Source organism: Acomys minous (genome assembly GCF_964271855.1).
Source record: "Acomys minous genome assembly, chromosome: 1".
Classification (NCBI taxonomy): Eukaryota; Metazoa; Chordata; class Mammalia; order Rodentia; family Muridae; genus Acomys; species Acomys minous.
Window position 1 is genome coordinate 112,594,941 of NC_140483.1, and position 20,635 is coordinate 112,615,575.

At 41.4% G+C, this 20,635-nt stretch overlaps 2 protein-coding genes across 4 annotated transcripts in view; both read right to left on the minus strand.

The window, feature by feature from the left end:
• Window positions 1-13,081, minus strand: part of ATP6V1H (ATPase H+ transporting V1 subunit H) — a 72,249-nt gene extending 59,168 nt beyond the window's left edge. For 2 of the 3 annotated variants that reach the window (XM_084791488.1, XM_084791486.1), the window contains exons 1-5: window positions 12,887-13,081; window positions 11,592-11,739; window positions 7,157-7,259; window positions 4,490-4,579; window positions 825-938 (exon numbers count right to left, since the gene is read on the minus strand). In XM_084791488.1, the coding sequence (XP_084647614.1) occupies window positions 825-938; window positions 4,490-4,579; window positions 7,157-7,259; window positions 11,592-11,704 (420 nt within the window). In that variant the 5' untranslated portion in view covers window positions 11,705-11,739; window positions 12,887-13,081. Of the gene's footprint in view, window positions 1-824; window positions 939-4,489; window positions 4,580-7,156; window positions 7,260-11,591; window positions 11,740-12,564; window positions 12,716-12,886 lie in introns of those variants that run through there. The other variant, XM_084791487.1, reaches the window with a different exon arrangement.
• Window positions 13,082-18,501: 5,420 nt separating this feature from the next.
• LOC311608192 (large ribosomal subunit protein eL31-like) lies at window positions 18,502-18,923 on the minus strand. Its single transcript, XM_084800550.1, has one exon. The coding sequence runs from the start codon at window positions 18,905-18,907 to the stop codon at window positions 18,653-18,655; it is 255 nt and encodes an 84-aa protein (XP_084656676.1). The 5' UTR covers window positions 18,908-18,923; the 3' UTR covers window positions 18,502-18,652.
• Window positions 18,924-20,635: the final 1,712 nt, after the last annotated feature.

Consider the following 20,635-nt stretch of genomic DNA (forward strand, 5'->3'; position numbering starts at 1 on the left):
AGAAACCTACAGCCCACTCTCCAGTGAAAATAGGCAACTTGCTTGTGCAAGAACCCATTCTCTGAGCCTTTTTTATCATCTTTTCACTGATACCATGAAAGATTCTTCAGTGCTGGGGGTCCACTGTAGCTCTTAAAGCTAAGTTTAAAGTAAGAGTTTCAAGATATTAAGAATAACAAATTAAAATAAAACACAGTAGTTATTTCAAAACAAAATTTAATTTCTACATAGTAAAATGTTTTTTCTTGCTGTAGGCAATCTTGAGCTCCTTGCACATGTAAACTCACCATGTGCATTGAAGCTAATAAATACATTCATCTATAAAACTTTATAACTGCATCAGACCAACACAAGCTCCTTCACACCCCATCAGCCCTTCCTTACTCAGCACCATTAAGGAAAGTAGTCACTCCTCTGAGAATAGGCAAGTTATCACATCACAACAAACCAGGTTTGTTTCTTATGTTTGCCAGTTTAAAAAAATAAACTCACTTCTTATATGGTGTATGTGTGCTGTGGCTCATGTGCTGAGCCCCTGGTCCCCAGCTGGGTGTACTGTTTGGGAAGTTCTAAACCTCGAGGAATGGGAGTCTCATTGGAGGAAGTAAGTCACTAAGGGTAGCGCATCAAGTTTTACAACCTGGCCCTGCTTCCTCTTCCTACTACCAGTGCCACTGGCCTTAGAACCATTATGAAGGGTTATAATTCCTTAAAACTCTGAGCTGAAATAAGCCTCTTCTCTCTGATGCTGCCTCTTGTCAGTTATTTTTCACAGTAGCAAGAGTAAAATATACATAAAACAATGTTAGCAATTCAAATTTTACCATATGAACAGTAAAGGGATCCTGGCGATTCAACATTGGCAGAAAGTAAGGCCAGGCAGTACTCTTGCTTCGTTTCGCATAGTCAAAGAAAATACTGACACGCTGGTGATTTTCCTAAGAGAAAAACAAGAATATAATGATTATGTACTGCTTTTCATCTGCTTACTGTATGTATGTATATATGTATATATATGTGTCCTTTTTCTACTCTACATATATAATTTGTCTGTCATTAGTATATGAGATAAGAAAGTAAAGACAGCACAAAGAAATTTCACAAAAATCATTTCATTATGTCTTAATGGACCAGCATGACTCCATCTTAAGATTAAAAAGCATCTTGTTACAAGGTCAAATCAAGTTTATTCCTCTTTTCTGTGAAACTTGGATTTGAACAGTTATTGACCCGTTTTCTAGAATTTGACATGCTCCACACCCTACATCCTAACTTCCACTCTGATAAGACATTCTGCCAAATAATTTTGAAATGTTTAGCCAAGTTCCTATGTAACCAAACTTCCTCTAGAAATCCCCCCAGTCCTTCAAAATCCCCTAGTCTTGCAGTTTTTTCGACTATATAAACACCACTGTCTTCTATGTTTGATGCTATTTTTCAAACCGCATTTAGGGAGACAGCCCTGCCTGACAGAAAATAAAGTTTGTATGATTTGACCAAAGAATAAAAAAAAAAATGGTCTCTACTCTCATTTGATGGAATTAACAGTCTTTTATTTGTTTTAAATCAAACAGACTGTTATATATATATATATATTTTTTTTTTTTTTTTTAAATTCTCAACACTGTCTTGACATTTCTATCTCAATCAAAGTATGAGCACTCTGGCTGGTAAACAAAAGAAACAGAAAATGGAAAAGAATAAAACATGCAAAGTAAAGGACAAATTGAGAAATGCAAGACCAGCTTGGGTGATAAGCTATCTGGAAGAAAAAAAGCCACACCTGATGTTACATACCTGTAATCTCAACAAGGATAAAGTTGGGAGATCATAAGTTTGAGGCCAACCTGAGCTACATAGGTTTAAGCCTAACATGCCCTCAATAGCCAGTCCCTAATGGAAGGGAGGAAGAGAAAGAGAAAGAAAGAAAAAAGAGGCAGAAAGATAAGAAGGAGAAGAGAAAGGAAAAAGGGAAAAGAAAATGAGGAAGAAGGAGGGAGAGAGGGAAGGAAAAGAAAACAAACAAGGGCTGAGAGTATAGATCCATCGCAGAAACCTTGCTAGGCATACACTAAGCCCTGGGTTCAATCTCCAGCCACATAAAAAATAAAAGTAAGTTATAGGGTGCTCATCAGAGATTAGAAGAAACTTATTAGTAATAGTTATTTTTAAAGAGCTGCTTAATGCACCTATTAAAAGAAACAGATATAACGTGAGTATATATATCTTAATAGCTCAGGGATAGAATAATTACTTAATATATATGAGACCTGAAGAGGGAAGGGCTGCAAACAAGAGATGTACCTAAAATAAAATCACTCACCTAAAGTAGTAATAGGCAAAAATATACAGGCAGGTAGAAATAATAAAAAGTCATGGGTGCAGGGCAGGAAGGGGTGACTAGAGATAGCTCAGAAGTTTAGAGCACTCAGTGACAGCTCTTTCAGAGGACCTAAGGTTTGATTCCCAGCACTCCATGGTGACTTACAACCACAACTCAAGTTCTAGGAGATACAATGATCCCCTAACCACCACCCCCGGCCTGTGTGGGCAGTAGGTATGAAAGTGGTACACAGAGTACGGTATATGCAGGCAAAGAACTCATACACACATAAACTAAAGAAAGCACAGATTTGAGCCTGGTGACACATGCATATTATCCTAGCACTGGGGAGCCTGAAGCAAGATGATTTACAGTTTGAGGCCAGCCTAGACTATATAGACAAGCCTTGAGGAGAAAGAGAAAGGGAAAGGGGAGTAAACAGAGAAGGAAGACGGGGGAAAGGAGGGAACCACCACTCTACACACTCACCACAGGTTGTTATCCCAATATTAATGCATTTTAGCTTTAATACTATTTTATGACAAAAACTTTTTACTATTAAATGTCCCAAAATAGTAAAAACGTAATAATGAGTATGTATGCCAAATAATATTGCATTCACCTTCGTAATCCAGGTCAGAAGATGAGACAAAAATCAGAAAAGCTTTTATGAAAGACAAAAAATTATCATATGGAACATCTGTATCTTAGTAACTTTTAGGCTCCCTACTGTTGTTGTGACAAAATTCTCTGGCAAAAGCAACTTAGGAAAGAGTGAGTTTATTTTAGCTCACAGTTCCAGATTACAGCTCATCATAGCAGGAAAGACACAGTGGCAAAAACTTGAAAAACTGGTCACATATCCAAAGACAAAGACCTGAAAACACTAAACTAGGTAAAAAGTTTGAGTTTCAGTGCATACAGGGATCAGGAACTCTGAATTAATTTCTGAGTATTATGGGGATAGCAAGTAGGTCCACAAACTGAGAAGAGAATGCTGTTGTCTCCATAAGCTACAAGAGCAAACATCTAGTGTTGAGCTGAAAATAAAAGAGGCATCTATAAATGATAAACTGCGATCTCACACTGGTATTTGTCTAACAACTAAACACATATGTGTTTCATACATATACATGTACCTAACACCACAGTCTACACATCAGCTCACAAGCTTCCCACACAATAACCCAGGCAGATAATAGCATTTCTACTTTCCAATACCTTTGTTTTAAATGACTAAGTATGCAGACAGATAAGACCATGATCAGCTAGGCCTGCATCAACCCAGGCTTGTTATAAAATAATTATCTCCCTAAAACCCCCCAGCAACTGAGCCTTTCTTCCTGATTTATACATCCCTAATAATGGCCACTGTACCTGTTAGAAGCTAGGCCATGAATATGTAGGGATCTTTTCCCTGTGAACTGCCAAAAGTACTCTTTAAGAACCCAAACTAGCACTTTTCTCCCAGTGTCTCCTCTCCTCTCCCACCCAGCACTAGGAAAGGGAAGCTGAGCCGGGGTCCTTCCACAGGCTAGACAAGCCTTTACAAGTGAACTCCATCTCCAAGCCTCTTCACGGCTCCTGAGACAGACAGGCACTAGCTTAAAAGCTGAAAGCCCCACCTCCATATCAAGCCAAGATTATTACTAGACCCCTCTGAATTCATGGGCAATTAAAGTAGTAATCAGAATTTATGTAACTACAAGTTTCAGATTATACACCAAACTATCTCAAAGGTAACAAAAGCTCTGTGCCTATGCCTAGCCTAGAACAAACAGCATCAAAAGCTGGTGACTGAAATAGAAGAAGCCTCACGGTTTTAGCAGATTGTGTTGGTATCCAACTTAAAGAGGTAGTCCTGGACTATATGTAGATCAGTGGAGGACATGCTTCGCAAGCCTGAGCCTCTAAATTAAATCCCCAACCCAATTAAAAAAAGGGGGGCGGGAACTGAGCTACTTCAGAAAAATACAAATATTAATTACTTGGTATTGTGAAACTGGAAACCAGCTTTATTTAAGTACTTTCACCGTTAGCACTACTAGTAAAGTAAGCCAATGTGTCATGCTCTAGAAAAGAACCACTAAGTGAAGCCTTTCTCAACTGCTGCTACTGTAAAGCATAAAACAGCAAAGTCCCCAAAGGCATTAGAAATATACCTACCTGCAGCATATCATCAACCATGGTTAGTATGTACTGCACTGTCTGCTCTTTGGAGATGTGTGTCATCAGATTTATAAATGTTTTAGCACACTGCAAAACATGAAATTAATGTCATTATTCTCTTTTTTTTTTTTTTAATTTTGAAACAGGGTCCCACTATGTAGCCCTGGCTATCCTGGTCTTTACTATGTAGAACAGGCTAGCCACAGGCTCACAGAGATTCTCCTGCCTCTGCCTCCCAAGTCCAAGTACTGGGACCAAAGGCATGCAATACACCAGCAAATTATTCTTATTTTTTCACAATTTTAGTGAAACTTCCATAAATATTCCAGAAATATTATTTTTCTTTCACAGAACAAGATAGAAATACTATTAGATAACAAATTATAGAAAATGTACTTTTACAAACATCATTATGATGAGACCTAAGGACTTTACCATGACTTATGTCAGGTTTTTGACATTTTCTATTGGTAAGCTTTAAAATAGTTACTGTTTTTAAGTACACACACCTAGTCATTAGCACTCTTGACTACTCAGGACAACATAACATCTTATAGACAATTAAAGACTAAAAATGATTCTACAATATTATTTATTCATCATCTGTGAGGCTTAACTTGGAAGCAGAACACTCAGGAGAGCTGGAGACTGCAATCAGAAAGCCTTGCTCTGTCTACACTCTACCACATATCAACCACATGAATCTCTCTAGAACGCAATATAAATTGGAATCAAAATCCACTTAATAAACAGCTCCAGATTTTTGTTTATTTTATGACAGTCTCCCTATGTAGCTCCAGCTGTCCTAGAACTCACTATGTAGACCACGCTGGCCTCGTGGTCACAAAGATCCGCCTACCTCTGCCTCTTCAGTGCTGGCACTAAAGGTGTTACACTACACTCAGCTTAAAATTATTTTAAAAGCCATCATTTGCATTAGTAAAAGTGAAAGACCAAAGTGAAAACACTAAGTGATAGCACAGGCCTCAACTTGAACAGAAAAATATCAGATTCTATAAAGCTTATTTTCTTATAGTTGTTTAATAATATAAATTACAAAAGCATATTAACTAGATAAACACTTTTGAAGTATCATACAAGAAAAGCTCTAAAAAATTTTAGAAAACAAAAAATAAAAAACCCATCTTTGCTATAAATATGGCAAATATCAATGTATTTATATAAAGACTATGAGGGGACCACAAGTACAACTCGAAGGTAAAGCAAGAGCTTGGCATACGGGATGCAGTAGGCTCGATCACAACAGCACCACCATGCCTCTTTAAAAATCTCTTTTTAAAGAAAGAGAGAGAGAAGAGGGAGAGGGAAGGGAGGAGGAGGCAGTACCAAAATATTTTAGATTAAAATACAGGGGACTCAAAACAATTCAGAATAGTTCATGAGGAAAAAAATGTAAATATCACATAATCAAAGTAATAGGATGTCCTTTCAGCTACAAATTCAAATATTTTACTTATATTAGGCTTTCAAATATCACTAGTGACAATATAATGTAAAAAAAAAATTTTTAAACAAGTTTGAAAATTGCATGACTTCAAAACAGTGACTTCTAAGAAATCAGGGGATACTCAGCAAGCCACTCAAGAGACGAAGCCAAGAGGACTGCAGGTTCTAGAGCAGCCTGGGCTAGACTGAGGTGAAGGTCAGCACTGGAAACTTAGCAAGATCTTGTCTCCAAAAAGAAAAAAAAATTAAAGTTAAAATTAAAAAGGGACTAGAGAGATGGCTCAGAGGTTAAGAGCATTTGTTGTTCTTGAAGAGGACCTCATTCTGTTCCCACATGGCAGCTCACAACTGTCTGTAACTCCAGAGAATCCAACATCCTCTTCTGGCCTCCATGGGCACCAGGCACACATGTAATATACTTACATGCAAGCATAACACTCATGCACATAAAATAAATAAATAAATCTTTTTTTGTTTGGTTGGTTTGGTTTGGTTAGGTTTTCGACACAGTGTTTCTCTATGTACCCTTGGCTGTCCTGGACTTGCATCAGGCTGGCGGTGAACTCACATCAATCTGCCTGCCTCTGCCTCTGCCTCCCAAGTACTGGGATTATAGGTGTGCACCACTGCATTCGGCTTAAATCTTTTTTCTTTTTCTTTTTTTTTTTTTTAAGGCCTAAAAAAAATGTCTAGAATATGTATAGTGTGACTGTAGAACACTTTTATGGGCATGTTTAATTCCCAGTACTTCAAAAAGAAAAGAAGGAATTCAAAAGTGTAATAGAGATTGTTACAATGGCAGAGGGCTGCAATTACAGGTATTTTATAGGGTGATCACAAATTGGAGGTCAGCTAAGGACTATTTAACAGAATCTTGCCTCCTAAAAATAAGGGCTAGACTATAGTTCACTCTGGTAGAGCACTTGCCTAGCAAGCAAAAACCCATGGGTTTTATCCCTACCATGGCAAAAACTATTGTTGTACTAACATTGTTAATAACATACATGCAGTATACACATAGTCATTAAAGGTTTTCTAGCATTTAATTTTTATGTCGCAGTTTGAGACTGGAGGTTGAATCTAGTCTTTCTTGTGCATGCTAAGTAGGTACTCTACCACTTGAGCTACACCCCAGTCCTTTCCAGACTTTAATGATAGGGAAATAAATGCTCATTATGGAATAAATGTAAGGGTCACCTGGCTGCCTTCAGTCTGAAGCATCTCCTGCTTCTCCTCGGAACTTCTTTTCATTTCAAACCTTTGAATAAATTCACAATCTTCAGCAGAAATCATCTGCCCCCTAGAAAGTAAGAACGAATTATTCTGTTCAGTAAGTACTAACCAGCCACTGTGAATGACACGGAAATTCCTAATACTTTTCCTTCCTCCTTGGCATGTTCAAGAAAATTACAGGAGGCCACTGTTTTGTGCTAGGTTTTTGCACGTGGGCCCCCAGAACTAACTAGAGAGTTTAAACATAACTAGAAAAGACAGCAGACTCATTTCTTAAATCATATAGTTTCAATGGGCATGGTAAGAAGCATCTTGTGCTTAAATCCTAACCAAAAAGCCACACCTGACTAACCTGACCGTAACCAATTCTGCTCTTCTGGCTCTCCATCCCCACCTCAGGACAGAACCTAGAAATGAGGAATAAACTCTCTAGCCATTTCTTCTTACCTTGCCTTTCTACTGAACTAGCCTAATCTAGTCAGCCTATCAGAAAACACTCCATTTTATAAAATAGTATTGCCTGATTGTAGAAACACAAAACAAACTAATTAACATCTGATTTTAAGTTGTTGAAGTTTGTCTCTTGATAGTTATAAAGGACAAGTGCGGACTAAAATTTTGCCATCATTCAAAAGTTTAGCTCTACCACTTAGTTGCTGAGTGACCTCTGTGTAGTCTGGATTAATTTACCTAAGCAAAATAGGAATAACATGACCTTCAAAGGGCTTGTATAGAAGACAGAGCTACATAATCAAGATATAGTTAATACAGCACCGGGCCTATTGTAAGATTCAATAAAAATGTCATCCCTTATTTTTATTAAAAATCTCACTCTTAAATCCTCCCTATCTCAAGCCCAACATATTTGCTTGGTCTTCAAATTCATTACACCCAAAGTCACTTCACAGTGAACTGTTACAGTCATTTCTTGACAACATTTTTTTCTCTTCTGGTTGAGAATATGGTCTTCCTCCCTCTCTTTCAAAAGCACAGTGGTATACACCTTAAATTCGAGCACTGGGAGGCAGACACAGAGCCAGCCTGTTCTATATAATGAGTGTTCAGAACAGTCAGAGCTGCATAGTAAGACCCTGTCTTGGGAAAAATAAGGAGGAGGAGGAGGAGGGGGAGGAGGAAGAGGAGAAGGGAAAGGAGGAGGAAGAGAGGGAGGAGGAGGAGAGAGAAGAGGAGGAAGAGGAAAAAAGAACAGAAAAATAATAGCTCCATTCTGATTTCTGTCCTCTCCAAAGTCATCCTGCATCCTGTTTTCCTCCCAGTGGAGTTCTTTCACCACTGACTTTTTGTTCTTCAGTTTGTAGCCAAGGGTTAACCCTTAAAAACTTAACTTTTCACTGGGCAGGTGTTGGTGGCGCACGCCTTTAATCCCAGCGCTCGGGAGGCAGAGGCAGGCAGATCACTGTAAGTTCAGGGCCAGCCTGGTCTACAAAGCTAGTCCAGGACAGCCAAGGCTATGCAGAGAAACCTTGTCTTGAAAAATTAAAAAAAAAATTAAAAATTAAAAACCTTAACTTTTCTTCCTGAACTCTTTTCTAGAGATTCAAGTCAAGAGAATCAAATCCTCTTCTCTCCACCAAATCATCTCTAGCCATCTCTTATTTCCAGGTAGAAACAATTTCAGCATCACTCCCATGAACCTATCATCTTCAAATCCAAACTGGTTTAACCTTGCAGCTGTTCTATTCATCAAGGACTCAAGTATGTCACAATATCCACCACCACCCCAAATCCTAAGGTCTAAATCCAGGCCCTCCTTGATAAGACATGACAGCAGAACAACCCTGCAAGTCTCCCTATGACTCACTTCAGGACACTTATTTCCCCTAAATCAAACTGAACCCAATCAGCTACTTGAAGCCCTCAATCACTACACATTCAAGGGCTCCCTGCACTGCAGTTCCCATCCCTTCTGCTTAGATACCTACTATGAGAGTCTTCATGTGCTCTGTGAAGACTCCGCAATGCTCCTACACCGCTGTTTACTCCTTCCTTGTTATATACCTCCTTTTGATTTACAGCTGTGTGCGTGTGCGTGTGTGTGTGTTACATTTCTTCACTTAATACTTATCACAATTTATTATTTAATTTGTAAGGTCTGTTTCTTCATTAGAAGTTCAAGAACAAAGTTATTATGATTCTTGTATCCTCAACATATACTTTTGCTGGATTCCTGTTTGACTAGCACAAATCTATCCCTACTTAATTTCTTTAATTTCTTTAATTACTTAATTTTCTTAATTTACTTAATTTCTAGTTAAGTAAAAGCTTAATCAAATACAAATACATTTTTGAGTATTATATTTACATAGCATTTTAATTCATGAGGGCAAAAGTGTTTTTGCCTTGGGCACAAGGGTACTCTCCCATGGGTTTTTATATCATCAGTAGTTGTCTTGGTACAAGTTCCACTGACTATGTACGTCATGCCCAGCCTGTAATTGCTCTTTCAGGACAGACATTTCATACCCACCAGTGTGCCCATATCAGAAGGCTCAAAAACAAAACAAACATTTGGTTATATTTTCACATAAGCATGCAGACCAGAGGGGGCTTGTAAATGGAATGTGTAATACAGACAACAAACTAAGCGTCAAAACTAAGGAAAAGATAAATAAGATGTATGTAGCACCAAGGCCTTGAGACTGGAAAAGTATCCAACTGAAAACTCTCCATGAAACTGAAAACACTCCAAAAGCGAGAGAGAGAGAGGCCTGCGCTCTGCCAGTGCTTTGTGATCAACACTCCTCTGTTTGCATTACAAATAGAGTCAGGCTCTACAAACACGCAACTCCTTGTCCTCTAACCTACAGCTGTCTGGACTAAAGAAATCAGGAGCTCAGAGGACTTAAGTAAGTACACATTGATCAGTGGGAATCATGACATCAGTGAGTCTTTCTTCTACGAGGCCTGTAGCAACTGGGCCCCCATAACCCAGGTCCGTAAAGTAGGAATCTAGAAGTGGCACACACCTTTAATCCCAGCACTCGGGAGGCAGAGGCAGGTGAATTTCTGAGAATCTGAGGCCAACCTGGTCTACAGATTGAGTTCAAGGACAGCCAAGGCTACACAGAGAAACCCTGTCTCGAAAACCCAAAAAAAGAAAACACAGAAATCTGGAAGTCATCCTAGACATCTTTCACATCTCAAATCGGTCCAGTTCTGACCATTCTTACAACCTTAACATTACAATGTCACCCTAGAGCTAAGGCAGTTCCCCACAAACCCACTCTTCTACTGAATGCAGCAATCCATCTAGTAGGGCGCTGGGTCATCTGCTGCAGGCTGAGGGCATTCGGGTTCTTGTGGTGTACAGTGCATCCCACACTCACATTCACTGTACAAGCCCTCGACAGCTGAGCGCCTCACACTCCAAGAGTAAATATTAAACTCTGTCCCTTGCACTCCCGTGAGGATAGTGAAAAAGGCAACCCTGGAACACAAACCGCCCCCCTGCAACTGACTATCACTTTCATGTTTTGTACAGGTTGACCCAGAATGTCACAAGCAGCCCCTGCCTGGCTGTGAGCTTTAGCGCTCACCACTGCTTGCCTCCAAACCATAAATAACCTGCAGCACAATTGGTGCCTCTTTCATAGTAACTGCTGTATTTGGACAGATCCACTTTTTTGCCACAAGGTCAAACAGCACTCATCCTTGACAAGGACCATAGTTTCTGATGGTAGAATCAGTTCTCTGATTTGGTACCAATTCTACCATCACAGCTAACAATGAAGTAAAAGTCTATTTTGGTCCTATGAGTTCTTTTTGAGATGCTACTCTATATAACCTTTATATAGGGGAAAGAAAAAAAAAGCAACAGATTTCTCAATTGATTTTTCAATGTGTATATTCAAATCTGATTGTCAGTAACTCAGTTATAAATACACCAAAATAAGCCCTCAGAAAATAAAATGATGAAGTAGTATCAAGAATAAACGAAGGCTGATGAAACAGCTCACAGGGTAAAGACACCTACCACTCAAGTTATCCTGACCTGAGAAGACATGGCATTCGGCACACACATGATGTTTCACAACCCTAACTCCACCTTCAGGGTATCTGAGACCCTCTTCTAAGCCCTGAGGGCACCAGCATAATGTAGTATACACACACACACACACACACACACACACACACACATACACACACACACAAAACTGTCATACATAAGATAAAATAACCACTGTGAAGTGCTCTGCTTCCCCAAACTGTTCCTACCATACCAGGCCGACTTCCTAAGATAACGAGCTACAGAGAGGAGGAAATGTTTCTTCCATATTTATTAGTATGTTTCCAGGATTTCTCTCATAGAAGCATGACCATGAAAAGGCCTGATGCAAAAGCATATGACATCCATGACTCACAACAAACCAGTACGTACTGAAGATAGGACTGCCAGTTCACTTTGTTGGCACGAACTTCAGCAGCCTTGGCTGCAATGATGTTAGTTGGGACAGCAGCATCCACCGCACCTCGGATGTCCATTTTGGTCATCTAAATGTTATGACCTTGAACGTTTCTCCACAGGTCTTCAATTTAAGGTCAAGATAAAAACAGAATAGCAGGCATTATATTTTTAACTACTAGTATTAATACTATATTGATTTCATTTAACTTAAATTTTAAATACCCTATGACTGAAAGACATTTACATATTTCAAATCTTGTTCACCACCCCATAAAAGGGCTTTCTATTGGCTTGTTCTTTTCCAGGAAAGAGCTTTCAGTTATTAGCCTTAATATATACTGTGACTTTTAAAATGGCTGTTTAAAAGATTGATAGTCAAGTTAAAACCTATACAGAATATTAAATAGGAGTCTTTGGACACCATTGGTGTGAAAGTGCAATCATACTCAATGCTTTGTATATGAAGAAAAAAAAGCAAAACAGTACTTTAAATCTACTCAATTGCCTTCCAATCTTTTCTACAGAAAATAAGATAAAATACTGGAAAAGAACCAATTATGGCATTTTATTTATTTATTTATGATATTTATGGTCTCTGCTTCAATTTGCAGACATATTTATTCCTTTCTTTAAAATTACTGGTTTAAAACAGAATATAACAAGTGGCATGAGAGATTTTCCAAAACCAGTCCCTTCTTATCCAAAAAAAATTGACAACATATTTTCAAAACCAAAACTGAGAGAAATTTCTGGAACAACTTAGGTACAGCCAATAATGGGAGTCTATTCTGACAAGAAAACTATACAATGACGAGCTAAAAAATCCTCAGTCCTCAACTTACAGCTAAAAGTTAACAACTCATTTTACGACGATACAAAAAGCTCACTCTCTCCATTCTCAAGATGTATGTTCTTGCCCACGACCATAAGGAAGTGAAAATCATACCCAAATTCTATTCCGCGCTCCCAATGTGCTTAGTCAGTGTGGAGCTTAATTTCTCTATGTGGGGACCTGCTTGCCTGAACAAGCAAGGCTGCGGCGGCGCAGACCGGCGGTCCCAGGCAGAGCCGGCTCCATCCGGGAACGGCTGGCACCTGGGGCGCAGCGCGGCCTTCCCGGGAGGCCCCGGCCCTGCCCTGCCCACCCCCGCGCGCCCTCCGCTTCCTCCTGCCGGGAAGGCCGGGCGCTTCCGCAGACCCCAGCGAGGCAAGCCGGGGAACCAGCCCGCCCTCCGGAGCCGGGGGGAAGGGCCCCCGGGCGGCCTCACCTGGACAGCCGCGGGGACGCCGGGGACGCCGGGGACGCACGGGCAGGCGCGGGGGACCGGTCGAGCTCCAAAGGCCTCGGCGGCCACGGGAGACCCGGAGCAAAGCGAAGACGACTCCGCGGGAGACGTTAAAGAACCTCACACAGAGGACGCCGGAACTGTGGCGAAGTGACAGCAGCGCCTGGCACGTGAGCACAGGCACGTGACCGCGGCAGAGGGCGGAAGCCGAGGAAGCCCAAAACTGCTGGGAGCGCACGCTGAAGCTACCCTGTTCAGGCCACCTCCCTGGGCGCTTCGCACGGGTAGAGCCCGCGACCCTGCAGGCCACCAGTGCCAAAGAAACCAACACTCCTTATATCAGTCTTTGGAGAAGCTTTGGAGTTAGGACGTTTGTGTGCTTTGGGTTTGTTTGAATTGAACATTTCAGCGAACCAGGCATTCATACTCAGATTTTAAGCATAGAACTAAGGCTGAGAAATGAGTCATAGACCCACAGTTCCAGGCTTAACCAGTAATATATGTTTCAGGAAAACGTTATTCATTGTTTACCCATCTTCGTTTTCTGTCGGCTTATGGTGTTTTATTTCACGACCTACCTTTTTTTTTTTTCATTAACTTATTTAATCACTTTAAAGCCTGATCCCAACTCCCTCCCTCTCCCCCTCCCCCTCCCCCAACCCCCCCAACCCCCATCCCTCAACCTACCCTCCCCCAGGCCCACTCTTGCAGCCCCTCCCTCTGCTCCCACTTTCCCTTCTCCTCAGGAGAAGCCCTCCTTGGGTACCAACCCACCCTGACACATCAGGTCACAGCAGGATTAAGCTCACCCTCTCCCACTGGGTCGAAACAAGACAGCCTAGCTATAGGAAAGGCATCCAAAGGCAGGCAACCGAATCAGGGACAGTCCCTGCTCCATTTGTTAGGGGACCCACAAGAGGAACAAGTGGGGAATGGCAGCGGGGGTCGGGGGACGGACACAGGAGGGCATCTAGGTCCAGCCCATGCGTGGTTCAGTCTCTGTGAGCCACCATGGGCCCAGGTTAGTTTACTCTGTAACTCTTCTTGTGGTGTCCTTGACCCCTCGGGTTCCCTCAATCCTTCCTCCCACTTTCCCACAAGACTCCCTGAGCTCTGCCTATTGTTGGACTGTGGGTCTCAGCATCTGTTTCCATCCGCTGTTAGATGAAGCCTCTCAGAAGACCATTGTGCTAGGCCCCTGTCTGCAAGCATAGCAGGGTATCACTGATATTGACAGGGGCTGGCTCTTTTTCGTGGGGTGGATCTCAAGTTGGGCCAGTCATTGGTTCCCTCAATCTCTGTTCCATCTTTATCCCTACACTTCTTGTAGGCAGGACAAATTTTGGGACATCAAGCAATTTTCAGGCAAATGAATGGAAATATCATCCTGAGTAAAGTACTCCAGACCCAGAAAGACACGCATGGTATATCCTTACTTACAAGTGGATATTAGCCATAAAGTACAGGATAACCATGCTACAGTCCACAGACCCAAAGAAGCTAAGTAGCAAGGAGGGCCCAAGGGAGGATGCTTGAATCTCACTCAGAAGAGGAACTAGCAGAGGGGATGAAGGAGCCTTAAGTAGCCACCTCCTGTAGCCAGGCAGGACTTTCAGTGGAGGGAGAGGGACACCAACCGACCCATAAAACTTTTTACCCAAAATTTGTCTCACAGCCTATCTTAAGCCCACGTTTTCTCCTACAAAGGCCTTGCACTGCCCTTTCTGATCACACCAAAGGCTATTAAATAGTGTTTGGAGGCTAGTAAAAAAAAAAGCACACAAAGGAGTGTGTGTGCGCGCGCGTTGCTACTAAAAAAAATATTTTTGAAGTCAAGTTTCAAAAACCATCAAAAGCCAAAATCATACTTGGGCTATAAAGAAAGATAGTATAGAAGATGGTAGTAATTTTCTATCACGACTGCCACAAATTGCCTCAATTTTAGTGGTTTAAATCAAGTGTAAATGCACCAGCCTGTAATGTGTGGGTCAGAGGTCCAGAAGAGTGGGCCGCTCCCATCTGAACAGCTGTCGCTGGGAGGTGATTGGCTAGAGGCTCAGGAGGATGCGCTCTTCTGCAGTCTCCAGTTCACAGAGGCTCGTGAATCGCGTCCTCTGTGTTCCAAGTCACCTCCGTCGTGTCCGCCCTTCTCTGGCCACCGCTCAAAAAGGTACCTAGGTTTCACCTGGAGAATCCACGCAACTCTCCTGATCCTTAACCCATTCGTCCCTTCAGCCTGTCTGAAATTAAGTAGAAGGAGACACCCTGATTTACTATAAGTTGCTGAATAATGTTACAAAAGGGCCTGTATCTTACACCTTACATAATAGGCCTTCTTTTTCTGCAGGAAGACTTTGTTTATAGCCAGATTGGGGCTTGAACACAGAGCCCCCTTCAGTGAGGCAAGTACCCTACAAACTGCTATGTCCCCAACCTGAAGTAGAGCAATGTTTTTTTTGGGGGGGAGGGGGGTTGGTTGGTTTGTCTGCTTTTATTTTTTGAGACAGAGTTTCTCTGTGTAGCCTTGACTGTACTGGACTCACTTTGCAGACTCACAGAGATCCACCTGCCTCTGCCTCCCAAGTGCTGAGATTAAAGGCATGCACCACCACACCCAGCAAACAATGTTAGTTTTAAAAACTGGGTAGTTCAGAGCCATGGCGAGGCTCTGCTGCTAAGCAAGGGCATTTGCACCAACATTGAGTTCAGTCCTCAGACCCACAAGGTGGAAGGTCATAACAGACTCTCTGAAAGTTGTTTCCTGACCTTCACTCACTCAATGCTCTGTTTGCATGCCCACACACATACTCGATAAGTACATAAATAAAAATTTAATATAGTTTTTTTAACTGAGTAGTGCAGCCTGGCGTGGTAGTGCCTGTAATCCTAGAACTGGGGCAGAAAGAGGAAATTTGGTTGGGGGGGGAGGGGCAGGGGGGATGCCTGGCTTAACAACATGAACTTGTCTCAAAGAAGCAAACAGATATCAACTAATTTGTCTCAAAGAAGCAAACAGATATCAACTAATTGTAAGATAATTCTCATATGGCGTACTTGAACTGTTTCTTTCAAAATGAGTGATACGATTTTGGGAGGAGTTGTCTAGAGATTAAAACAATACGAAACATGCATTCAGCTACAACCCCAGCCCTACGGAACTACAAAAACTGTTGCTAAATTGAAGATTTGCCTACCAAGAAAATACAAGAATTGGCCCAACAATGCTTAGCAAAATAAATCGCTGATAACAAATCTACAGGTTTCAATACTGTTTTTATTAACTGTCTTACAAATGCAGAGGCTCTAGGAGTGAGGAAACTAGCTCTCGGGGTTGAAACTGGACCTTTGGGGTGACTAGAGTAGTGAGAGAGGGATACTGATGTCTGATGATAAACAAGGCATGTCAGGAGCACGCCACCGACAAGTTGGTTCCTGGCCTCAGATGTCAGCAGGAAGCCTGGAGGAATAGCAACGCCCCACGAACCACTCTTATTCCCCCTTCACAACCTCAGGGAGACTTTTCCCCAACACATCCCACCTGCTTTCCTGACTTTTTTACTTTTCATAACCCACTGAACTTTTTTTTTCTTTTTTAAAACTTATTGTACTTTTGCCGGGCAGTGGTGGCACACATCTTTAATCCCAGCACTTGAGAGGCAGAGGCAGGCAGATCATTGCAAGTTCAGGGCTAGCCTGGTCTACAAAGCTACTCCAGGACAGCCAAGGCTACACAGAGAAACCCTGTCTCAGAAGACCAAAATATATATATATATATATATATATATATATATATATATATATATATATATAGTATTTTAATTAAAATATGACTGCATAATTTCTCTTTCCCATGTTCCTCAGATTCCTCTTAAATTCATGGCCTCTTTCTCTTTAATTACTGGTTATATATATTTATGTTAATACATGTTCAATGTGATAATAAGTATGTAGTTACAACCTGTTGGATTCCATAGTATCGATGCGTGTGTGTATGTTTTTACGGCTGACCACTTGGTAATGGATTACCAATTAGGGAGCTCATCCCGGGTGAGTTCTTCCCTCTCGGCAGCCTTTCATTGCTCATTGCGCCTCACATTGGCACGTCAGCCATTGCCACTGTTGCTCACCTCTCCTTCACGCGGCCATATTGTTGAAAGTTCATGGGCCTAGCTTCCCCTCATATGTGGAAGCCACAATCTTGCAGCAAGCCTTATGTTCCTCCACTCTTACAGTCTCTCTGCCGAGATGCACCCTGAGCCTTTCTGTATCAGCCGGAGCTAGCTGGCCCGACCAGCTGCTCTCTCCATTGGGACCAGTTGTGGCTTTCTTGCATGGCCCCCAAAAGAGGTTTCTTTGATGAAGAGTGAAAGCTACATTCATCTGTGGGTATACGGATAAGTGTTTATAACGTAGTTAAGACTCATACTGCTTTAGGAAAATGGCAGTAGTGGGCTCTTCTCTAAGAACCATGACCTCACTAGCCACAGAGCCCACTGAGTTCAGTTACTGTTGCTTGCGTGTGTGTGTGTGTGTGTGTGTGTGTGTGTGTGTGTGTGTGTGTGTGGTTATTTATGGACTATAGACAACTTCCCAGTGACTATACCCCTGAAAAAACTTACTCCACATCCCCAGCAGCCATTAACCTCCAATCGCTTCCCAGCCAGTGGGGGAAGCGCTCGTGTGTCTAGGCCCATCCATGCTAGAATTTTGAAAGGCTTCATCTTAAGTAGGTCTTATGCAGGTAACCACCGCTGCCATGGTTGGATTAATCCAAAAGCCACGTCCTGTACAGAAATTTGCATTTCATAGCACTCCAATCTATCCTGTGGCTCTTGTATTCTTTTTGACGTCCTTTTCCAAAATACTCTCTAAGCCTTGGATGGCAAGGACATGTCGATATATGTCCCATTTAGTACTGAGCACTCAGCAGCCACTTATTCTCAGTACTTTGGCCAGCTACAGATCTCTGCGTTAACCACTGCCCACTTCTACTAAGTGTCTGTAGCCAGAGTTGAGAGTGGCACTCATCTATCTGCGTAATCATAAGTATTTAGAAGACAGGTTGACACCGTGTCCATTTGCAAAGTCATACGACTCCTTAGCCATTGGCTTTTGGCCACTCAGATACAAATTCCCTGCTATGGGTTGAGCCTAAAATCCAATTTAAAAAAAAAGTAGCTACCTGTCTAACATACATGCCATTACTTCACTAGTGTACATGGTGTGTGTGTGTGTGTGTGTGTGTGTGTGTGTGTGTGTTTGCATACTAGTGTGTTTGGGTGTATGTACATGTGGAGGCCAGAGGCCTTGGGTATCATTCCTCAGGAGACATCCCTTTTTTTGTTTTAACTTTGACCTGAGGCTTCCTGACTATGCTATAGTAGCTTGACCAGTGATCCCCAAAGGTCCTCCTGTCTCTGCCTTCCCAGTGCTAGAATTACAGGCATACACCACCGTCAGGTTCACCTGGGTGCTGAAAATTAAGCTCAGGTCCTTGCTCTTCGGTGGTAAGACATTACTGACTTAGCTATCTCCCCAGCCCCATGTGTTATTTCTTTTTTTTTTTTTTTTTTTTTTTTTTTTTTTTTTTGAGGCAGTTCTTAACTTTATTTGACACTCAGCAGGTTAGTTCTCGTCCACATTGACTGTCTGTAGATTCTTGAATGTGGTAACAGGCACGTAGGTTACCAATGTGTAGAGCTTGTTGGGGGAGTTCTCATCTTCATTACGCTTTCTGGACAAGCGTACTCAGATGCGATAGGGAACGTTCCTTATTCCTTTGGTCCAGACAGCTTTGTTGAGCCTGGTGTCTATGCGCACATCTGGAGTCCCCATCTCCTTCATGGCAAATTTCCGAATTTCTTTGAGTGCCCGAGGAGCACGCTTCTTGAAGCCCACTCCATGGATGCGCTTGTGAATGCTGATGGTGTACTCTCGGGTCACCACCTCGTTGATGGTGGAAAGGCCCTTCTTCTTCTCGCCACCCTTCTTTGCGGGAGCCATTCTGTCGGGCTAAAGCTGGAAAAAAGGCCATGTGTTATTTCTAACTGTCAAAAACTAAAGTTGGGATTCAGTAATAAAGACATTAGGACCTGAATTTTACTTTGTGAGAATTTTTTTTGCATTTTTCATTTCCTAAATAGATATAAATTATTCAGGTAACTTATTTCCCCTTAACTTTGATAGTTTACGTCTTTAGAGGAATCTATCAGTTTCACTTAATTAGCTAATTTCTTAGCACAAACTTATCCATAGTATCTGCTGTTATTAATCTTACATCTATAAAATGAGTGCTGAGATTGCCTTTTCCATTCCAGTAATTGGCACTACGTTCCCTCTACCTCTTTTTATGTCTCTCTGTTTCTATCTGTGTCTGTCTGTCTGTCTGTCCATGTGCCTCTGTTTCTATCTCTGTCTCTCCAAAGCTAAGGACCAAGCCCAGGACCTAGCTACTGACTTGAGGATTCGTTTATTTTTTTCTATCTCAAACAGACATTTTTCTCCATTGATTGCTGGATTTTTGTTGGTTTTGTTTGTTTTGTTTTTTAATTTCAGTGATTACCCCAAGAATTTCAGCTAAGAGCTGAACCCTCCTGTGCCTCGTACACAGTGGGCTTGCATCGTACTTCTGAGCCGTCCCTAGTACTTTTCAAAAAAAAAAAAACCTTTAAGGAGAATTAAATAAATTTAATATCCTGATATCTAGCCTCAATAGTTCTCATTTTGAGTATTCTTTCTTTGTGTACATCCAAATTTGTGGTCTTAATTATCATTTTCCTTTTGCATTAAAAGACTTTACATAGCAGTTCTCACAGTTAAGGTCCATTGCTGATTAATTCTTACAGTTTTGGAAGGTCTGAAAACATCTGTATTTTACCTTCATCTTTTAATGTTCCTTTCACAGGGAAACAACTCCTCACTGACAGTTTTTCTTTAGTTGTGTTGATGTTGGCTGTTAAGCCCCTACACTTTTCACAGGAGCCCAGTTCCTGTGTGTAGTTCACTCATCTCCTTAGCTAAGTCCCTTTCCTACTGGTTTTCTTATTTTCTCTGATTCCTTTTAAGATTTCCCTTTGTCACCAGTTTGATCAGTTTTAGGATAATTCCTTTTTGTGGTTTTTTTTTTAATGTTTCTTAGATTTTATTGTGATTGTCTAGTATGGAAACATTTGGGCCTCTATTTCCCCAAGTTTTCCTATTCCATTTCTAATTTGTTTATTTATCCCTGTGCACTATGGCACATATGTGATCGTTAGGAAACAGTTTGTGGAAGTTGGTTCTCTCCGTCTACCACATGGGTCCTCAGGCATCAAGTTCTTCTTCAGGCTTGGGAACAGGCGACTTTATCTGCTGAGCCATCTCACTGAGCCCTTCTTCACATATGGTATGTGCTCCACCCTCCTCTCCATGGAGACTGAAAAGATGTATATTAGATGGTTTGAAAGTGTCCCATAGTTCACTAATGCTCTGTAAAGCTTTCCATTTCTTTTTATTTCTATATTTTGCCTTGGCTAGTTTCTTTCAGCCATGTCTTCAAATTTGCTGTTTATTCTGCTTGCTCAGCAAATGAAATTTTCATGTCCAGAATTTTAATTTGAGTCACATTTTGTGTCTTCCATGCCACTACCTTATGTGTTGCTTTTTCCCTGTAGCTCTTTGAGCTTGTGAAGTACGTTGCAAAATACTGCTTTAATTTCCTGTCTACTAATTCTACCATCTATGCCTTTCAGG